We start from the raw sequence: 22,497 nt of genomic DNA, 5'->3' as shown, positions 1-22,497 counted from the left end.
TAGCTAACTAGCTGTTTCTTGTTTCAGCTAACTATCTGTTCCTGGTTTCAGCTAACTTGCTAGCTAGCTGTTCCTGGTTTCAGCTAACTAGCTAGCTAGCTGTTCCTGGTTTCAGCTAACTTGCTAGCTAGCTGTTCCTGGTTTCAGCTAACTAGCTAGCTAGCTGTTCCTGGTTTCAGCTAACTAGCTAGTTAGCTGTTACTGGTTTCAGTTAGCTAGCTAGATAGTTGTTCCTTGTTTCAGCTAACTAGCTAGATAGCGGATTCTGGTTGCAGTTAACTAGCGGGCTAACCAATCCTGGTTTCAGTTAACTAGCTAGATAGCTGTTCCTGGTTTCAACTAACTAGCTAACTGATCCTGGTTTCAGTTAACTAGCTAGCGAGCTGTTCTTGGTTTCAGTTCACTAGCTAGCTATGACAGCAAAAGGTACATGTTTTGTTTCGATGAGTTTGATATTCGCGGTCACGTTGACGTGAATGTGCTAACGTGAGCCGTTTCCTGTCCGAAGGCGACGCTGGTTTGACTGGTTTCTTCACGCACTCTTAATTAAACATTTAACAGTCGTCTCCAGAAACGCTCCCTCTGAGTGATGTCTTCTTGTCTTGTAGCTGCTGCGCTCCAGATGGACGCCACAGAGTCCGTTGTTTTTTGTTGTTGTCCAGATCGTCAAAAGATCGGCCGCCACTTTGGTGCTGAGGTTTCTTTTCCCGAATCAGTCGCCCTGAAGGTTGGCTTCCTCCTCGTCTTCCTCGGGTACGGCACTTTTCAGCTTCCCTACGGACACAGATGGGATTAAAATTAATTAATGTTTTTTTAAATATATATATACAGTATACATAAAACTCAAACGTTTATAAATAGACTTTTAATTTTCCTTAATTTGTATGCCAGAAACGCTCCACGACGGATTCCCCTTGTGGCTAATGTCCTTAATTATTCTGCGAGTAATTGCTCTTTCTCCTTTTTAATTCCCCATCAGGGCGCTTTGGTGTCTTTGCTAATAAATCTGAGTTCTCTCAACTGTTTTCACTTTATTGGTTGTATTGTGCCATAAAACATCACGTACCTGCTGCTGTAAACTGAGCATTACTTCCTGTGTGATCTGGATTCATGGGCCCTGCAGAGGATCGGTTTTAAATGATGTTTTGTTGTAATACATGCCGTTAACGGCCCCTAATCCCCCATTCACAAATATCCACATCAATGTATACACCTTTCTAAACAAATCAAATCTCAGAAAAACATGTTAAACTATACTTATCACAACTGAGACTCCAACACAAGTCATTCGCTGCAGTGGTTCAGGACGTTTACAGAGAAAGAAAAGCAGTCAAAGTGTAATAAATCCTCCTCTTCCAGCTGCACGCAGCATCAACAGGAAATACCTGCTAGATCCTCAACGAGCCGGGAAAGTAAATGTTCTTTAACAGACGGCATGAGATGATTTAAAAGGTATTGATGGATGGGAAAAAACAACCCATAAAAGTAGCTCAATCCCATTTTTGTCCCTTTGTGTGAGTAAAGCAACACACTCGGCCACATGCTGCACAACCAAAAACACTCGTTCACAAACATAGAGACATTTGGGCGGGCAGATGAAAACAGCTGGTCCTTTTGCCCTCGCCGTAATATTTTAATCTCCTGATGGTTGGTAGTCGTTTTTTTTTCTTGGCGCTTTAAATAGGTCGTAGAAATTTAGAGGACAAAATAAAGAGATTGTTTCCAGGAAACATTCCCACATTTATAAGAATGCATGGGAGGGTCTTCCTGCTTATTATTGTTCTGCAGCTTTGTTTTTGTTGTTTTTGTGACCCTGAAGGACGGAGAAGGAAACATTCAACACATCCAGGAGGCTGTTGACGTAGACGTGGAGTTCTTATCTTAAATCAGAAACATTCAACGACTTCCTGGAAATGCAATAAATGGACACAATGTTCAGCTTGTGTGACGTCGGACGCACTTAAACTCTTTAACGCGTCTCCAGGCTCCAAAATGTCTCCACGCTCCAAAATGTCTCCACGCTCCAAAATGTCTCCACGCTCCTCTCCGCTGCCACAATGTTCCCTCCTCATGCAGCTTTTTCTCCCATCAAAATCAAGAAAAGTGTTTTTTTTTTCAAGCAATTTAACTCAATATATATATATATATACAAATAAAGCTATGTTCCATGAAAGTATATAGAGATGGAAAACAACCCAAATACTACAAAACTCTTTGTACTGCAGCTTCAAAATACATGATTTTAAATCTATTCAGACTTTTCCCCTCAAGGTTAAAGAACACTCAGACATTCAGTAAATGTTTCAATATCATAATTATTTATTCACAGCCATTTCTACACAAGCGAAGCTTCACCTCACGGCAATTTGAGTTGTGATTGATTTGCTACGTTGAACTAAAATCTTGTGTGTGTGTGTGTGTTTGTGTGTGTGTGTGTGTGAAAGAGAGAGTATGAGGGAGCTGTTGGCGAATAGAAACACAGTATTTGTGTGTTGCACGAGAGTGAAGCAGTGCATTCTGGGATCGGAGGAAGAGGAGGAGCGGCGAGTGAGACGGGGAGACGTTGGGTATCGAGGGACAAACGGTGGCTATCGGGAGATGGAGTCAGGACTGGACGCTTCCTGTTTGTGGTCACATGACAGGTCTGAGGAAGAAGGAGGAAGGAAGGAAGGAAGGAAGGGAGCGAGGGAAGAGAGCATGCAAAAGCCACAAGAGAGGGAGAAGAGAGAGGAGTTAGTGCTGTTAGTAGTCAAGAGATGAACAGAATATTGTTATGGAAAAGTGGACATATTAGTAACGCTGAACGTGTGTGTTTGTTTTTCAGAAGTTGTAGATTTAATTACATTTTAAGGTTGTATCTTTAGCTTTAACTCGTATTTATGAATGCGAGCCGACAGACTAATAACGTTATGAACACGTCAGTGTCATTATGCAGCATTATGAGTCACTTTGTGGGTTAAAGTTTAATATTTCCCTGCGTCTCCGCGGTGTTTGCGTCCCCTGAGGTGTGTCTCTGAAGCTGCTCTGTGCTTTAAAGGAGGAGCGGCGGTTTATTAGCGGCCTGCAAGAGCCGATAAGAGCAGCTCCGACTTCAAAGTGCAACTGCAGACTTTTTACAAGCAACTCCTTTTAAAGTTGATTCATGGAAGATATTTAAAAAAATGGATTAATGGAGTTTTGGCCGGCTTGTATTTAAAGCAAGAGGCCAACTCTATGAACGCTAACCCTATAAAACGAAAGCTGACTTGACCAAGAAACCTCCAAAACTATTGTATTCATTTATTAATTTAGTCTTTATTGTATGTAAACTGTCGGCTCAATAAATAAGAAAAAATAACTTTTAAATAATTTGAATATACATTTTGTAGTTGAGCAAAATCATATGGTTGTTGCTTGTTATGATGCTAGTTATATCAACACCAGTGTGTGTATTTATTGTATAATAATATTTTTAAATACACGACCAGCTGCATATTATTGTCTAACTTCCATGCAATAACTCTTAGATTAATTTTGGAGTAATCCGCTGGTCAAAGTTTTCTATTTTCTTTCCCGTATTGAAAAGGTTTTACCCCCTGAACGGCTCTCGGCCAGTCCTCTCTCCTGATTGGCTAACAGCAGCCCCGCCTCATTCCCATTGGCTTCCTCTGGCCCGTTGTGATTGGCCCACGGGGAAGCGGTGGCATAGAGCTGCGCTGTGATTGGGCTCAGCTGGCCGTCTGTGTCGCTTAGCCCCGCCCCCAGAAGGTGCTGCTCCACCCCCAGCTGAAGCTCTGAGGAGAGAAGAGCACCTCTAGTGGAGAGACGCTTCAACTGCACACATGTTGCAACGAAGCGGGGAAAAAAAACAAAATAGCCAAGCTAAAATTTAAAATTTAAAATTTGGAACTGAAATAAAAATTAATTTGTAACTGACAAAAGATATATTTTTAAGGTTGTATTTTTCTATAAACTACGTCCTATGTTCAGTTTGATATGATGTCATGAGCTGCACACGCATTAAATATTTTATGTATTTGTTACCAAAATTTGCTCCATAATTAAAACAATAAAAAGCCTTTTAAATGTTGAAATAAAAAGTTAAAAACGTAATTAAATTATTAAATAAAAAACACATGTTGTTTCTGGTCATGCGCAATGTAAATGTAAGCATTTGGTGCATTGGCAGTTACTCATGAGGACGGACACACACACACACACACACACACACACACACACACACACACACACACTCAGACGGGATCAATAAAAGAAAAGCTTTTACCGTCTCCACTTCCTGGAACTGGGTGCTGCACTCTCTGTTAGTGAGTGCCACACACACACACACACACACACACACACACACACACACACACACACACACACACACACACACACACACACACACACACACACACACACACACACCTTGTTTTTCCTCCTGTTCGTCCTCCTTTTCTTTAACCCTCAGAATCTGGAACTTTTCCTCCAAACTCATTAAAGTTCTGCGTCTCGTGCTCATATTTAAAGTCCAAACACACACTGTGGCCTCGCAAAGTCATCACACACACACACACACACACACGTGACAGTTTCATAAAATATTCAGTTCAAGCGATGATAACACAATGACAACAACAACAAAGCCGTCCGACGCTGCGCTGCACAAACTGTTTGATGCTCAGTGACAATCACTCCTGCAGAGTCAAACCAGGACTTGCAGACAACAAACACGTCCTGAATATTAGTTATTAAATACTCTTCATCAATACTCTTCGTCAGTACTCTTCTTGAGTGTTACGAGACAAACACACACATCACATGGTTGAACCTTCATTATAAACAAACTCATTTAAAGTCGTATTCATGGCGGTAAGAGTTGAAGAGCAGTCACAAGAGCAACGTCCTCCATGTTGAGTAAACATCCCACACCTTGTACTACACACAGTACACACATAGTACTGCGTCTGTAAGTGTACTTTGATGGACCGATTGTAAATGCTGAATATGCAAAATGCATTTACATTATTTTCTGAGATATTGAAAGAGAAAAAAATGTATATTCTTGTTGCAATACGACGTATAATATTACTAATTACCTCACAAACTATTAACCTAATAAACCAATACCCTAACACACTATTAACCTAATAAACTAATAACTAATCCATCAGAAGTAACCACTGAAACACCAGCAGCTGAACCTACAGAGCAGACACATATTGACAAAATAAAAACAGAAGTGGGGGGTGAAGCTAGAAATAGCTTCAGATAACACGGAGAAAGACAAACAAAGAGTAACTAAACACACACACACACACACACACACACACACACACACACACACACACACACACACACACACACACACACACACACACACTCCAGCAGAGAGAGGACACAGCTGCATCCAGAACTCTCCGTTCATGACAGTAAAAACAGATTCTCTCGGTTTTTAAAAACGCTTATTTGATGCAAATGTTCTCAATTTTGCAATTTTACCGTCAAACCAGATGATTTCAGGACCTGAGAAGTAAAATGCTTCATCTCCTCGCGGGGTTTTCCTTGCACACAGCATATTTACTGCATTTATTTAGTTATTGTGCATATTTTGCAAAACATCTCAGGGGAAACCAGGCGGAGAGGAAAAGGTGTCCATGTTTACCTTTCATGGTGGGCGGGGCAAAGGTGCTCTGCTTCCTCTGAGACGACTCTGAAGCCTGCGGACCAGAAGAGGAAGAAACGCTTCATATATATATATATATATATATATATATATATATATATATATATATATATATATATATATATATATATATATATATATGTATATAAAAGAAAAGTCTGATTTATCAGGTACACAACGGCATCGTCAGCGTAACGAGACACAAATCAGTAAATTTGTATTTAAAGATATTCAAAGCCACGCATGTCTCTTCCATCACTCTCTGCTTTGACCCTTTTTATTCTCAGAGTTAATGTGAGATATTAATTTAATATTTAGGCAACGCAGGAGAGGAATCCTGTCATTAAAGAGTCACATTTTAACAGTTTACTATCAGAGTTTAATGGCTCCAGTCTGGTATGAAAACAGTTCAAAGTGATAAAAGCGGTGATAAAATACAGAGATCGTTTTTATTCATGTGCATATTTTAGAGGACACATCAGGCTTCATGTGTGAAGTTGTGCGTCTTTGTGTGACCACACATCTGACGTTCGTCCCCAGTGTAACATTTACACAAACCTGCGTCTCTCCGCTGGCGTTGTGTTGCTCTCCAACATCTGCAGAGAGAGAAGAGAATTATGTCATGAACAAAACCGCAGAAGAGATTTGTTTTCTGCAGCGTCAGTATTTCTTCAGAGCGGTTTCCGGCCTTCAGAAGAGGTTTTGCGTTGGAAGTAAAGTGTATTAAATCTCTTTTAACTCACTTTCTCACTCCTGTTGTGTGTTCTACTTGTCTGTAAACACTCTCGAACAATTCATTCATTCAACAAGCGGACATCATCTCCTAAAACAGCGGACGCTGGACCAGCGGGAGGAAACAGGGCATTTGTTTGGGGACTATTTTCAGCGGCGGATTAATCTACATTTGCTGCTCCAGTGTGTGTTTTATGATTATCAACCGGACATTTCATAAAAGAGAAACTATGGCTCACAAATTCCCTCAAACCTCTAGTTCAATGTTTATGTTTTTAGCCACTTTGAGCTGGAAAAAGATAAGTTAAACCAAATCAGAGGATGTGGCTTTTGAAAATAACCAAACCCCTTGTAATGTCCGTTAAAGTGAGATGCTTTTCAGAATATAGAAACGTTTGTTAAATACACAGGAAGTCCAACAACATCTGCACTTGTTGGTGGTCTTCTTTATTTTGAAGTGACACACTTGTTTTGACAGCTGACAGCTGGTTTCCACTTCACAGACTGAAGTTAAGAAGTCTTTTTAAGTCCATAAAAACCCTTAAAGAACAAAAGATGACAGTCCTGGTTGCATTGATGTATTTTTTTAAGTATATAGAAGTTGTATAAGTTGATGTTTGCGCTCTTCCTGTTCTGTTTGACAGCAACACTCTTCTTTCTTTGGGGGGAATAAATACAAAATGAAGATTTAAACACAACGCAACCGTAGTGGAACCAGCCGCACCGAGCCGAGCTCACGAAATGGAATGAGGCCGATTATTCAATCAGTCGCTTCCTGTGGAGGTTTATAAGAGCAGAGAGCTCTCTCTGACACACACACACACACACACACACACACACACACACACACACACACACACACACACACACTATGCTAACCTGACCTTAAACCAGGTCTTCAACCTTAAAATGTCATGATTTACATCGTGAGGACGCGCTATCGCCCGCATTGATGAGTCCCCACAATGTGACCGTGTAAACAGGTTATGGTCCCCGCAAGACACGTAAAATATGCCTACACACACACACACACACACACACACACACACACACACACACACACACACGAGACATCCATCAGTCTGAACACTGAGACCAAAAACTGCAACACAAATCTAATAAAGATTCCATTATAGCTGCTTCATATCTCTCTCTCTCTCTCTCTCTCTCTCTCTCTCTCTCTCTCTCTCTCTCTCTCTCTCTCTCTCTCTCTCTCTCTCGCTCTCTCATCTCTTTCTTATCTCTTTTTCTCTCCCTCTCAAGTTTTTCTCTCTCTTCTCTTTCTCTCTCTTTCATATTTCTCTCTCTCTTTCAATTCAATGTGTGAATCTTGCAATTACATCTCAACAACGTGTGTGTGTGTGTGTGTGTGTGTGTGTGTGTGTGTGTGTGTGTGTGTGTGTGTGTGTGTGTGTGTGTGTGTGTGTGTGTGTGTGTGAAGCTCCTCTCACCTGAGCCGGGTTGTCTGTAGATCTGCAGCGTGGCAGGAGTCGGTCTTCTGCGACGGATCTGATGTAAACAAACAAACAAACAAACAAACAAACAAACAAACCTTCAGGTTCTTTTAAATCGTTGCTTTCACGATGTTTTCAGCGTGACGAGACGCTCGTGACTTCTTGACACCTGACTTGAGGTTTAGCTTTAAAAAACATGAATAATCTGCTAAAATCTGATTAAAAGTGAAATAAAAATCATCACCAGGAGCCAGTTCTTCTCACACTAGTTGAGACTTAATCAAACGCATATCATTAATTACCAGAATACTTAATACTTTAGTTATTATCTCAAATGCCTCCTGAAAATATAACTTTTAACTTTTAGTGCCTCTTTAACTTTTTTTCCCACATACATCGTGGGGAGAACATTTTATTTAGCTGAAGCTTTTCTAAAGTATTCAACCGTGAGTACAAACTCAGAACAACAAGAATCAAGAAAGTACAAGTTCTCCAACAAAGTTAAACTACAAAGTGCTACCAGGAAGTGACATGTAATGCTACTGAAGAGCTAATAGTGCTACTTTCTATATTCAAGCTTTAGTCGGAAAACATGTGTTGTTAGTTTGCAGCTGAACCCCCCCTGAAAAAAATCCACCCTAAAAAAATTCACCCTAAAAAAATCCACCCTAAAAAATCCAACTCAAAAAAATTCACCCTAAAAAAATCCACCTCCGAAAAAAAATCCACCCTAAAAAATTTCACCCAAAAAAAATTCACCCTAAAAAAAATCCACCCCAAAAAAATCCAACTCAAAAAAATCCCCCCTAAAAAAATCCCCCCCCAAAAAATCCACCCTAAAAAAGTCACCCTGAAAAAATTCACCCCAAATAAATCCACCCCTAAAAAAAATCCACCCCAGAAAAAAAATTCACCCTAAAAAAAATCCAACAAAAAAAATCCACCCCAAAAAAATCCAACAAAAAAAATCCAACTCAAAAAAATTCACCCTAAAAAAAATCCAGCCCAAAAACATTTGCCCTAAAATAATCCCATAAAATGTTTTTTAAATAAAAGTGTACTACTTTTTTAAAATTATTTTAAATAAATCTTTATAACGTCAACGTGAGAAAACCTGAAGTTTACAGAGCCGTGACACCCAGTGTGACACCCAGTGTGACACCCAGTGTGACACCCAGTGTGACACCCGGTGTAGAGATAGGATTTAACCCTTTAAACCTGCAGAAAGCGTTTAAATCTGATTGGATCTGAGACGAAAGGGAACGCAGGAATGTGACTTCAGATGCTATCTCATAAAAACCCATGAGTTGCATCTTTGAGACGCGTCTCCGACTCGCTGAAGGTCCCACGATCCCACTTCCTGTGAGACGAACAACTTCCTGTTTCCCTCCACAAGAAGAAGAAAAAGCACCTTCAGAGCATTAAGACCAGCTTCTGTTCACTGTGGCACCTTCACACTGTCTGTACTGTTTGTTGTTGTTGTTGTTGTGCACTTAAATCGGCTTTTTAGTGATCTCGCGTTTCCCAGAATGCCTTTCAGCGCTGCCACCCCAGGAGAACGGGCGTGAACGCCATGCAATCGGCTGCAGATCGTCCGTGACGGCGTTGACAAGGACTCTGATTGATTGGTCCTTCTGGAAAGTGACATGAACCTCAACCGGACACTTATTGAGAGGATTTGTGACATTTTTGATTTAAAAGTGTTTTTGTAAAATCTAAACTTGCGTAAACATCTCAGGAAAACTGGATGTGGGAAACAATGTGATGGAGGGCGGGTTCTCCCTTTAATCCTTCATACCATCTGCCCACCAATATTACCTCTGTGAACTCTTTGCCTAAAATGCGTCACACGCGTTCAAATATGACGGACACACAACACACACACACACGTCATCACACAGACACACAAATGGCAGTTTTCATGAGACATGCTGGTCTGCACCCACAGAGAAAATTCCAGACAAGATAACACACAGAAGCCTTATTCAGAGACACACACACACACTCACACACACTCACACACACACACACACACACACACACACACGCATATATTCGGATACACTCACATGTTCGGCGGCCTGTGGGTCCAGCGTTCCCTGCAGCGGAGGGACCGCGAACTGGATCTTCTTCGGACTGCTGGGCTCCATTATTACTGACTGAGAGGTAGAAAGAAAGACAGAGAGAGAGAGAGAGAGAGAGAGAGAGAGAGAGAGAGAGAGAGAGAGAGAGAGAGAGTAAAGGAGGGAGGGAGTAGTGATGGAGGGAGTGGTCTTCCGTCAGCCGATGGGGTCCATTATCACTAATTGACAGACTTAGAGAGAGATGGTTGTTGCAGCATTTCCAAAACAAACTATGAATTAGTTTAATAATATATATATATATATATATATATATATATATATATATATATATATATATATATATATATATATATTAATCTCTTGATGTTATTCTTCATCGTAACGCTCCTTATCCCCACTGAATCAGATCTTTTACTTCATGCAAAAGTACTAATACCACACTGAGAATACTGCACTGCGAGTAAAAGTCGTGCTTTTCAGTTGTGTTTTTGACGGATTACCACGTATGTAAAGTAAAAGTACTCACTGTGTAGTACTGTCAGTGTTAATTCTTTAACCTCTGATGTGTCAGGATTAAATCACGTTGTGTGAAAAGAGATTAAAGCTGTCAGACAAACGTAGTGAAGTAAAAAGTACAACATTTACCTCTGAGATGTAGAGGAAGTTTCATACACAATTCTTTGAATTGCTACACACGTGGTACTTAAGGGAGTAAATGTACATTCCAAAAACTGCAAAAATATTCACATAATATTGATATTTACAGGTTGTTCAGCCTCATTTTGTGTTATTTGGGTCCGTAACACAATAACCGTGACGGTGAAGAGCTTAGTTCATGTTTAAGTGAACACCAATGCTCTTCATGGTTTACATTGTTATATTATATTATAATATAATATATTATATATTGTGATGACTGTTTTGCTTCTAACTTGCTAGAGTCTGCAGCCCTGTGGTTCATATTTGCCATGTTCCACATCATATCACTTATTTAATGGAGGCCCATTCCTGTCAGTAAAAAAATATATACAAGTAAAAAAGTCACAATTCTGAGATAATAAAGTCTAAATCATGAGATATGAGATAGTATCTCATTGGTATGACTTTCCGTATGATATATTTGACTTTATTATCTCATGTGAAAAAAAAGATTGTGTCGTGAATGAGCTTCCGTAGCTCCTGTACCAACATGAAGCTTTTTATGTGTACATTTTTTTTTTATTGAACTTCCACTTCATGTACTGAATCTTTGTGTTTTTGGAGCTTGTGAACGCCCCGAGGTCGATTAAAAAACGACTAAATTCCCAGAATAATGACGTCGATGTTGGAAGCCGCTGCTGCAGCTCGTATACTATAAACTATACACTGTAAACAGTAAACTATACATTTTACACTATTTCCAAACTGCATTTAAAGTTTCCGTAAGAGTTGCGAGGCTCCCGAGCGTCAAACGTGGAGATTCATGCGCACGGATTCATGAATGTGTTTTAAAATCCATTACGCAACAATTAATAAGCAACAATAAGTCCATGAGGGCGATGAAACGTTCCCTTCTGGTTCAAAGACGTGAAAGAGTCGATGTGTTCGATCGTTTTAGGCTTCATGTAAAAACCTAACATTAATAATTGGAACGTTTTTCCCCTTTTTCAGTTATTACTGTGCAGCGTTCAGGACATTGTGTTATGTTATTAGCATGTGCATTCATTACGCTGCTGTGACAATGAGAGACTGTATTACATCAGTGTTTTTAATGGATATGCACTGAAATGTCCCACGCTGGAATACCAGATATTCATATATCATATTCAGCTTTGCTTCCACACTTTGGTCTCAGTTCAGTTCAGTTTTGCGCATGCAAAAAAAAGCATTTTAAAACATTGAATTTTGTAATTTATAAATCGATTGAGAATCTTAGAACATAACAATCTCTTTCTGTGAATTTTTATGTTTCCCACCTTCACATATGACCCCAGAAGAGCTTCACATATCTGTCTACATATCTATAGATCTATAGATCTATAGATATAGAGTCTGTTTTGTCCAAGAGATCTAAATTATGGGACATTAATTTGGTAAAAAAAACAACGGAAATGACACACAAAGAGAAATCGGAGGATAGAAAAGACAAAATATATGGAAAGAAGAAAGTTCTGTGTGTGTGTGTGTGTGTGTAAGTGTGCGTGTGTGTGTCTGTCATGTCCAAACTTTCTCACCGAGAAACCAGGATCCTTTGCAAAACAATGACAGCTGTGTGTGTGTGTGTGTGTGTGTGTGTGTGTGTGTGTGTGTGTGTGTGTGTGTGTGTGTGTGTGTGTGTGTGTGTGTGTGTGTTGGCAGTCGTGGTGGAAACATCTGGACAGGCTCACTGGCTCCTGTAGGTGGAACAAACCACACACACATCAGACAGAGAGCCTCTTTGTTGTTGTATTTCTTCATAGTTGGAAGTCTTTCCTGTAGTACTCTCATTTTGTTGTACACACACACACACACACACACACACACACACACACACACACACACAGGTGACATTATTACTATTTTTTGAATACTTTCTTCTAGGATTGAAGCGTTTAAGGTTAAAAACCTGCACGCGATACAATATATTTTATAAATAAAATGACTGAATATTATAAATGTTGTGTTATTGTCCTACAAATACTTTGCATGTACAGCCAGAGGAGTACGTCTGGTCACATGACATCTATTGTACGTCTGGTCACATGACATCTATTGTACGTCTGGTCACATGACATCTATTGTACTTCCAGTTACATGACCAGAAGTACAAGACATCTATTGTACTTCTAGTCATTGTACTTCTGGTCACATGATGGTCACATGACATCTATTGTACTTCTGGTCCCATGACATCTATTGTACTTCTGGTCACATGACATCTATTGTACTTCCAGTTACATGACCAGAAGTACAAGACATCTATTGTACTTCTAGTCATTGTACTTCTGGTCACATGATGGTCACATGACATCTATTGTACTTCTGGTCCCATGACATCTATTGTACTTCTGGTCACATGACATCTATTGTACTTCCAGTTACATGACCAGAAGTACAAGACATCTATTGTACTTCTAGTCATTGTACTTCTGGTCACATGATGGTCACATGACATCTATTGTACTTCTGGTCCCATGACATCTATTGTACTTCTGGTCCCATGACATCTATTGTACTTCTGGTCCCATGACATCTATTGTACTTCTGGTCCCATGACATCTATTGTACTTCTGGTCCCATGACATCTATTGTACTTCTGGTCACATGACATCTATTGTACTTCCAGTTACATGACCAGAAGTACAAGACATCTATTGTACTTCTAGTCATTGTACTTCTGGTCACATGATGGTCACATGACATCTATTGTACTTCTGGTCACATGACATCTATTGTACTTCTGGTCACATGACATCTATTGTACTTCTGGTCACATGACATCTATTGTACTTCTGGTCACATGACCTCTGTCATGACCCTCAGTTTTTGTGAGTCTACTTTCACTCCATCTTTGCCAGATTGTCTTGTGTGTTTCTCCAGTGTTTCCTCGTCCGTGTCATCTGATCTGTTCTGACTGGATCGTCTGCTTCTTGGACTTTACATTCTCTACCTGAACCTTTCAGATGCAACCTGAGCTACACAACCACAAAGAGACACAACTCAACAACAAAGAGGGCACTTTGTTGAGGTCCTTTAGTTCCTCCTTGTTGTTATTTACAGTGTGTTGTTGTCTGTCTGGCTGCACAGCTGATGGAGAACAAAGAGACAAACAGCAGAACTCTAATGGGTCAAGTTTGTTAAAATATTCTGACTCTCTGCTGCCCTCTAGTGACCAAAGCTGAGCATATTGTTTAGTGGCCCGTTAGAAAAGTTTTTTTTCTTTGTTAAATCTATAAAAGCTTACGAATTAAATCTTGACCAACCAGGAATATTTGTGGTGATGAATGCTTTTCATAAAGCAGAGTTTCTGTCTCCTTGAAAAACACTTTAATATCATGTTTATTAGTATTATGTGAAGGTTTGCCCCTTATCGGTTGTGAGGGGCTTCCGGTGTCTCGTGTCGACCACCCGCCTTCACTTCCGGGTTTGACTTTAGTTTCACTTTAAAGCTCGTGTGTCGCAGCTGCTTGTGAAGGTCCGTGAGCGACTCTTTTCTTTCTCAGGGACTCTGGAGGACTCTCTGGTCCTCCAGGTGCAGCAGAAACCAGTTCACGTGGAGGCCAGAGGAGAACCCGCGAAGAAGAACAAACGCGAGAAAGTCTCCAGTCCGCGTGTCTTTTTTTTCCTCGTCAAGGAACCGACGGGACTTTGGAGTCAATCTCGCGAGAAAAAAGTTACAGAAAATACTTTTGTTTTTCTTCCATCAACGGACTACAAATGGATTTATGAATAAAGTTAAAGTTTTCCGTAATCGTCTGCTGTAAAGCCACCCTGCGTTCCTCGTAAGGGTACTTTCGGTAGCGACACTTCCGGTTCCAGATTTCAAACTAAAAGATCGCGTGAGTCCCACTTTACGCTATTTTAGATTACAAAACAATAATTTATGAACCTGTGATTTGGAATCAGTACTATTTAGACTACAGTCAAATACAATACTTGTGCTGTGTACTTCCTGTGTAATCTAATGTCAACATAGAAGAGCACTAATGTGTGAGCTCTCCCAGCAGGCGCTGGTGTTTGTGTAAACTCTGCAATGAGTCAGTGGGAGGAAACCAGTCCGTGTTGGGAACATGGCGGCCAGGCCACAGCTCAGAGGTGAGAAGACCATCTCTCACTATCGGCTGTCACCAGGACAGACGCAGGAGAACGTTCCTGATACGACTTTAACATGAGTCACCTCTTGTAGGTCCTCTGTGGATTCATTAATCACTGTATATGTTTATTTACACTTCATATACACTACACATACACACTTTGCATTTTTGCACTTCTCTATTGTTTAAATTAAATTTCCTAAATTAATACACATTGCGCTGTGCATATCTTTCATACCAGTTATTTTTATTTTGTACATATCTTTTTTTCCCTGTTTTTATATTTTATTATTTGATTTGTGTTATCCATCCATCCATCTATCCATCCATCTATCCATCTTCTCATGTCACAAGGTCTTTGACTCACTGACTCTGGTTCTAAATGTGTGATCAGGATCCATCAGAGACTGGACTGTCCTGGTCCTGGACCTGGACCCAGCTGTGTGTCCCTGAAGAGTGACCGGTCTATGAGTCGTCCTACAACCTTCAAATGTGTTGATCACAGGTGAGGATTTCAAACTAATGATAGTTTGGTTTCCAAAGCAAAAGATATGCGTTTTAAAATGGAGACCTCATGTGAGGAGGACAGGGATCCAACCTGCTACCTAGAGATTAGCACACTCTACCACATGAGCCACATATCAAATATGACTTAAAAACTTTATACGCTGTGATATCAAATAGCTTTTGATATCACAGCTAAATGGGCAAAATGGCTCTTTGGATAGGAAAGGTTGCTGACCGCTGTACATGTGTGACCAGGATCCATCAGAGACCGAACTGTGCTGGACCTGGATCTGGACTTGGACCCAGCTGTGTGTCCCTGAAAAGTGACTGTTCTATGAGTCGTCCTACAACCTTCAAATGTGTTGATCAAAGGTGAGAATTTCAAACTGATGATGATGAGGTCACATGTGCTGCTACAACTATATATGCTAGCCACTGCTGTATATGTTAGCCACTGCCATATTTGCTAGCCACTGCTATATATGCCAACCACTGCTATATATGCCAACCACTGCTATATATGCCAACCACTGCTATATATGCAAGCTACTGCTATCGATTGCCATATATGCTAGCTGTTTCTATATATGCTAGCTACTGCTATATATGCTAGCCATTGCTATATATGCTAGCAACTGCTATATATGCTAGCCATTGCTATATATGCCAGCCACTGCTATATATGCCAGCAACTATATATTGATCTTATACTACTTATAGTTGATAATTATTATATTATGACTATCAATAACTTGTGTGTTTGCAATCATTAATATACAGAGTCTTATAGAGTGTGCATTTATAAAAGAATGGATTGAGAAAAGATGAACAGAGACACAACACCAAGCTAATATGTCAGAGAAAAGGTTCTTGAACTCAGCTGTGTGTCCTAGTCGGTTGTCTGATTAACTTCAGAGATAAACAATGTTCTAATGAGCCATAATATAAACACAATGTGAGCTGATGGTTCATGACTCCTCCACAGAGAGGAACAGGAGAGCTCAGAGGTTCCCAGAGGTCCGTCTGCCCAGCAGCATCAAACACACCTGGACTCTATATTTACGGTCTGTACATGTACAACTACTTTTACATCTCTTCTGTTCACCATCATCTCCATGCTGCACTCTTTAGACCAGTGGGGTTGTCGGTCTGTCCAACATGGATCTGATGTTTGGTTTTGTGGTTTTAGTTTGTCATTCATATATTCTGTTCCAGCTGCTGGAGGAGAACATCCTCACTTTTGTGAAGGGCGAGCTGAAGAAGATCCAGAAGGTTGTGAGTTCAGATTACCCAGAATGCTTAGAGATTCAGAGGGAGGATGAGGAGGTGTTGGATGGTGAGGATGAAGAGCAGAGGATGAGGAGCAGAGAAGCCTTTCAGAAGATCTCACTGCACTTCCTGAGGAGCATGAAGCAGGAGGAGCTGGCTGACTGTCTGCAGAGCAGTAAGAGGATTTCTCTAAAGATTTAACATGCTGGATGAATGGAACGTTTACTAATGTCTCAAGAGATGGACCAGAATATATTCATAGACTCATTCTTTGAGGAAATTACATGTTGAAATCTATTCTTTGACTCCTTGATCTTCTTGTTGTGTGTTCATTCAGGACTTCTTGCTGCAGTTTGTCAGCATAAACTCAAATCCAACCTGAAGAAGAAATTCCAGTGTGTGTTTGAGGGGATCGCTAAAGCAGGAAACCCAACCCTTCTGAACCAGATCTACACAGAGCTCTACATCACAGAGGGAGGGACTGCACAGGTCAATGATGAACATGAGGTCAGACAGATTGAAGCAACAGCCAGGAAACCACACAGACCAGAAACAACCATCAGACAAGAAGACCTCTTTAAAGCCTCACCTGGAGGAGAGAAATCAATCAGAACAGTGATGACAAAGGGAGTGGCTGGCATTGGGAAAACAGTCTTAACACAGAAGTTCACTCTGGACTGGGCTGAAGACAAAGCCAACCAGGACATCCAGTTCATGTTTCCCTTCACGTTCAGAGAGCTGAATGTGCTGAAAGAGAAGAAGTTCAGCTTGGTGGACCTTGTTCATCACTTCTTCTCTGAAACAGGATCCTGCAGGTTCGAAGAGTTCCCGGTTGTGTTCATCTTTGACGGTCTGGATGAGTGTCGACTTCCTCTGGACTTCCACAACAATAAGGTCCTGACTGACGTCACAGAGTCCGCCTCGGTCGATGTGCTGCTGACAAACCTCATCAGGGGGAAGCTGCTTCCCTCTGCTCGCCTTTGGATAACCACACGACCTGCAGCAGCCAATCAGATCCCTCCTGACTGTGTTGACCTGGTGACAGAGGTCAGAGGGTTCACTGACTCACAGAAGGAGGAGTACTTCAAGAAGAGGTTCAGAAATGAGGAGCAGGCCGGCAGCATCATCTCCCACATCAAAACCTCCCGAAGCCTCCACATCATGTGCCACATCCCAGTCTTCTGCTGGATCACTGCTACAGTTCTGGAGGACGTGCTGCCCAAGACCCTCACTGAGATGTACATCCACTTCCTGGTGGTTCAGTCCAAAGTGAAGAAGGTCAAGTACGATGGAGGAGCTGAGACGGATCCACACTGGGGTCCGGATAGCAGGAAGATGATCGAGTCTCTGGGAAAACTGGCTTTCGATCAGCTGCAGAAAGGGAACCTGATCTTCTATGACTCCGACCTGACAGAGTGTGGCATCGATATCAGAGCAGCCTCAGTGTACTCAGGAGTGTTCACACAGATCTTCAGAGAGGAGAGAGGACTGTACCAGGACAAGGTGTTCTGCTTCGTCCACCTGAGTGTTCAGGAGTTTCTGGCTGCTCTTCATGTCCATCTGACCTTCATCAACTCCGGTGTCAATCTGATGGCAGAAAAACAAACCATGTTTTCTAAAGCCTTTAGAGACAAAGCTGAACCAAGACATCTCTACCAGAGCGCTGTGGACAAGGCCTTACAGAGTCCCAATGGACACCTGGACTTGTTCCTCCGCTTCCTCCTGGGTCTTTCACTGCCGACCAATCAGACTCTGCTACGAGGTCTGCTGACACAGACAGGAAGTAGCTCGCAGACCAATCAGGAAACAGTCCAGTACATCAAGAAGATGATCAATGAGAATGTGTCTCCAGAGAAAAGCATCAATCTGTTCCACTGTCTGAATGAACTGGACGATGGTTCTCCAGTGGAGGAGATCCAACGGTTCCTGAGGTCAGGACGTCTCTCCACGGAGGAACTGTCTCCTGCTCAGTGGTCAGCTCTGGTCTTCATCTTGCTGTCATCAGGAAAAGATCTGGAGGTGTTTGACCTGAGGAAGTACTCTGCTTCAGAGGAGGCTCTTCTGAGGCTGCTGCCAGTGGTCAAAGCCTCCAACAAAGCTCTGTAAGAGTTAGATTCGTAGATCATAACTTAATACGCCGCTATCTCTTCTACTTGTTGCTTATTTTTTCTTTGTCATTGTCTCTTCAGACTGAGTGACTGTAACCTCTCAGAGAGAAGTTGTGGAGCTCTGTCCTCAGTCCTCTGCTCCCAGTCCTCTACTCTGAGAGAGCTGGACCTGAGTAACAACAACCTGCGGGATTCAGGAGTGAAGCTGCTGTCTGATGGACTGGTTAGTCCACACTGTAAACTGGAGACTCTCAGGTCAGGATTCATCGACATGTAAAACTAATGGACCCTTAAATCCTGATTTACATTCACGGATAAACTCGTATCCTTCTTGAGATGTGACACGTGTGTTGTTTCGTGTGTTTGCAGGGTGTCGGGCTGTCTGATCACAGAGGTAGGTGGTGCTTCTCTGGCCTCAGCTCTGAGCTCCAACACCTCCCGTCTGAGAGAGCTGGACCTGAGCTACAATCATCCAGGAGACTCAGTGAAGCGTCTGTCTGCTCGGCTGGAGACTCTGAGGTATGAAGAGAGGCACGCTGTAGCCACAGAGCATCAGTTTGATGGAAGAGGTAGAGCTGGAAACCGGTTCATATGACCTTGACTCACCTAGCTCACATCAAACCACCAAAAACTTGGTTTGTAACGTGTTAACGCGTCCAGCAGCAATCCATTAACGCCGACAGTGATTTTATCATGCGTTAACAGCATGTTGTTGTTTTTAGCATTGGGAGGGGCTTAGCGTTACACAGCATTGATGCAGCCAACCAAGTGACTTGCTCAAGGACACAACGACAGGGACTAGCGGAGCCGGGACTCGAACCACCGATCCTCTGATCGAAAGACGGGCATGCCACGGGCAAGCCACGGTCGCCCCAAAATTGTGCGTAAAGACGTTAGCCGTTAAACGGCGCACTATGCGACTTCCGTTTCAACTGCGTTTTTCGCCTTCAAAATAAAAGCACCTGATCTCAAAACAGGAAACCAGATTAAAAAAAAATTAAAACAGATTTTTATACCGTACGTTAACTTGCTGTTGCTCCGAAAGTGCCTGTTATGTTGTTCTGATAACATTACATTCAAGTAAAAGCGTGCAATACACTAGTTTTTCATTCATTATTGAATTGAGTATAATGCGATTAATCGCTTTTAATTGCAGAAAAATCATGCGATTAATCAGTTAAAATTTTTTCATCTTTGCCCAGCACTAATAATGTCATGTCCATGTTTCCATGCTGCTCGGACCCGCCTCCTCCTTTCAGGGTGGAGCCCGCTGGAATCCAATGGCTCCGACCAGGTCTGAGGAAGTGTGAGTGTCACACCGACATCCCCCATTCACATCTCTGATGTCATCCTTAAAGTGTCAAAGGATGATAGATTCATAACTGTGGCTGTGTTGTGTGTCTTGTTCCCTCCATCAGATTCCGGTGAACTCACACTCGACACAAACACAGTGCACAGGAGACTCAAACTGTCCGACAACAACCGGCGGGTGACGTGTGTGGACGAGGATCAGCCGTATCCTCCTCACCCGGACAGGTTCGACTACCGGCCTCAGCTGCTGTGTGGAGCTGTTCCGATTGGTCGCTGTTACTGGGAGGTCGAGTGGAGAGGAGAAGTTTACATATCAGTGAGTTACGGAGGAATCGGAAGGAGAGGAGACAGTAAAGACTCGTTGTTTGGAATGAATGATCAGTCCTGGAGTCTGGAGTCTTACAACGATCGTTACTCTGTCCGTCACAATCAGACAGCAACACTCATCCCCTCTTCTTCCTCCTCTTCCTCTGGTAGAGTAGCAGTGTATGTGGACTATCCTGCCGGCTCCCTGTCCTTCTACAGAGTCTCCTCTGACACACTGATCCACCTGCACACCTTCAACACCACATTCACTGAACCGCTTTACCCCGGGTTTGGGTTCTGGTCTGGGGTCTGGTTCAGGTCTGGTTCCTCAGTGTCTTTTTGATCTCTGGAGGAAGGAGAGTCTCTTCCTCGTAGGTAGAGACATTTCCTCTCACCTGTCCAGATAGATCATTTTCAGGATAAGATTACATAAATCAGGCTTTTTGATTCCACGAGGCTTGAACCTGCTCCAGCGCAAGATCCCATTGATGAAGGAGCGATATTAGTTAGATGACGTTTTTATAGGGAGAGTTCAAGATCGCCAAGCTCCGTTCTCACATCATGACTTCCTGTACGAGCGGCTTTTTAGAAGACCTTCTCGTACATTGAACACCACACGGAGCATTGACTGTATGCATTTACGTAGAGGATCAAACTTGACTGACAAGTCTCCTTCTGAGGATCACGCTTGACCAAATATGTAGAAAATCCCTAAATACTTTTAACTTTTTGTGTGTGACACTGTAACTGTTTACTTGAATTCAATATGTTGCTGACTCATATAGAGGAATAGGAACAAAAAAACTGAAATAAAACTTAAACTAAAGACTCCAGTTCTTTATCAATCTCACCTTCTTCCCCTGCAGAGACAGTTTCCTCCTAATCTCTTCCTCTTCCTCTCTTCTTCCTACAAATCAAAGAGGGCTTTTTTGGAATTGCAAGTAATTGAGTTTTTTCCCCAATGCCATTGGTGCCAGTGGACTGCGCACAGATCCGCATCAAATCGCCCCGAACGAGGCAGATTTCGTCAATCGAAAAGGTTTTCACAGCGTTAATGTGCAGGTACTTATGACTTATGATTATATTCCTCAAATTGCATTGCTATAAAAACTGACAATAGGTTGCAATTGCCTGCGCACGTACTGTACAATATCCAGTACTTTCGAGTACTTTATTAGATCAGACCTGTGGATGACGAACTTATGGAAGTCCATTTCAACCACAAAAAAATAATTAGGAGCCCCCCCCCCCCGAAAAAAAATTATATATATATATATATATATGACGAATAAAAAAAATGTAAAAAAATATTGACAAAAAGGACAACAGTCTGAAACTTCGATTTGACATAGAAATGGATTGTGAGAACATTAAACGTGGCTTTACAACAGATGAAATACATCAAATGCTTACAAATTCACATGGGATTGAACTAAGCAAACGCACACAAGAAAAAAAGTGTACAAAAGTTAAAAAAAAAAGTGTACAGAAAAAAAAAAAGAAATTATATTGGTCCTAATTTATTTTTTTGTGGCGGAAATGGGCTTCCATACAACTAAGTAAAAGCATTTAAGTTTTAAAAAAAGTCAAAGAGGCTTTAGGGATATAAACAATGAGAAGTGAGCCTCATGAAGTTGTGTGTTGTAGCACGGGAGAGTCACGTTAGTTTAGTTTAGTTAGTGAGTTCACTTAGAAACATGGGAGGACGACCAGGAATGTGAACTCAAGTCAAGCTCACAGTTCTTCTCAGAGAGAGAGAAACCGAAATAGCCGGACGTCAATCATCAGGTTAATTAAAGCTGGATAATGAGACATTTGATCCATGGATGAAGAACGTGGGGCTCAGGTGAGACACACACACACACACACACACACACACACACACACTCCATAAACACACACAAGAATCATCCAAAACGTCCAGAGTTACCACGTTAACTTCTTTAGTTGTATTTATATTTATTTACGCTTTTCATGGCAGGTTAGACACGTGTGAATATAAACCCCGACACACAAAATAACACTTTTAAAACAAACAAATGAGAAAAGTCCCATCGATTCACTTCAGTTTAAAATCTCGTAGTTTTATTTAAATAATGCAAAGTCCGATACAACCACACACGTCACTTCGTGCAGACACTTAAGGCATGAAAATCTCTCCGCTGGTTTGTCCAAAAACTGGACAGAAAATACTTTTCTGTTGTAATTCAGCAGTTTAAATGAAGTCTGTCTTCATGTGTGTTGACTTAAAAAGGAACAGTTTGACATTTTTGGTGAATAACTTTGTCC

At 41.5% G+C, this 22,497-nt stretch overlaps 2 protein-coding genes across 3 annotated transcripts; one reads left to right on the top strand and one right to left on the bottom strand.

Annotated features, from left to right (window-relative positions):
* Positions 1 to 128: 128 nt before the first annotated feature.
* LOC137779489 (protein phosphatase 1 regulatory subunit 1C-like) lies at positions 129 to 10,016 on the bottom strand. Of its 2 annotated transcripts, XM_068567282.1 has the most exons (6): positions 9,921 to 10,016; positions 7,849 to 7,906; positions 6,224 to 6,261; positions 5,645 to 5,699; positions 3,573 to 3,773; positions 2,324 to 2,644 (listed from the first exon to the last, which is right to left on the bottom strand). In XM_068567282.1, the coding sequence occupies exons 1-6, from the start codon at positions 9,999 to 10,001 to the stop codon at positions 2,589 to 2,591; spliced, it is 489 nt and encodes a 162-aa protein (XP_068423383.1). In that variant the 5' UTR covers positions 10,002 to 10,016; the 3' UTR covers positions 2,324 to 2,588. The 2 variants fall into 2 exon arrangements, with proteins under 2 accessions (XP_068423384.1, XP_068423383.1); XM_068567283.1 differs by lacking the exons at positions 2,324 to 2,644; positions 3,573 to 3,773 and adding an exon at positions 129 to 774.
* Positions 10,017 to 14,212: 4,196 nt separating this feature from the next.
* On the top strand, positions 14,213 to 21,007 carry LOC137779491 (NLR family CARD domain-containing protein 3-like). The gene is given in 11 exon segments (XM_068567285.1): positions 14,213 to 14,452; positions 14,621 to 14,708; positions 15,102 to 15,212; positions 15,470 to 15,586; positions 16,200 to 16,278; positions 16,430 to 16,658; positions 16,821 to 18,585; positions 18,673 to 18,846; positions 18,961 to 19,110; positions 19,851 to 19,897; positions 20,010 to 21,007. Coding segments are annotated over 10 exon segments (3,312 nt in total). The 5' UTR covers positions 14,213 to 14,452; positions 14,621 to 14,646; the 3' UTR covers positions 20,588 to 21,007.
* The last annotated feature ends 1,490 nt before the right edge of the window (positions 21,008 to 22,497 follow it).

The sequence above is a fragment of the Clinocottus analis genome, unplaced genomic scaffold, assembly GCF_023055335.1.
Source record: "Clinocottus analis isolate CAN_PGR_092001 unplaced genomic scaffold, fCliAna1.0.p SCAF_8, whole genome shotgun sequence".
Taxonomy (NCBI): Eukaryota; Metazoa; Chordata; class Actinopteri; order Perciformes; family Cottidae; genus Clinocottus; species Clinocottus analis.
This window is presented reverse-complemented; position numbering and strand designations above follow the sequence as displayed.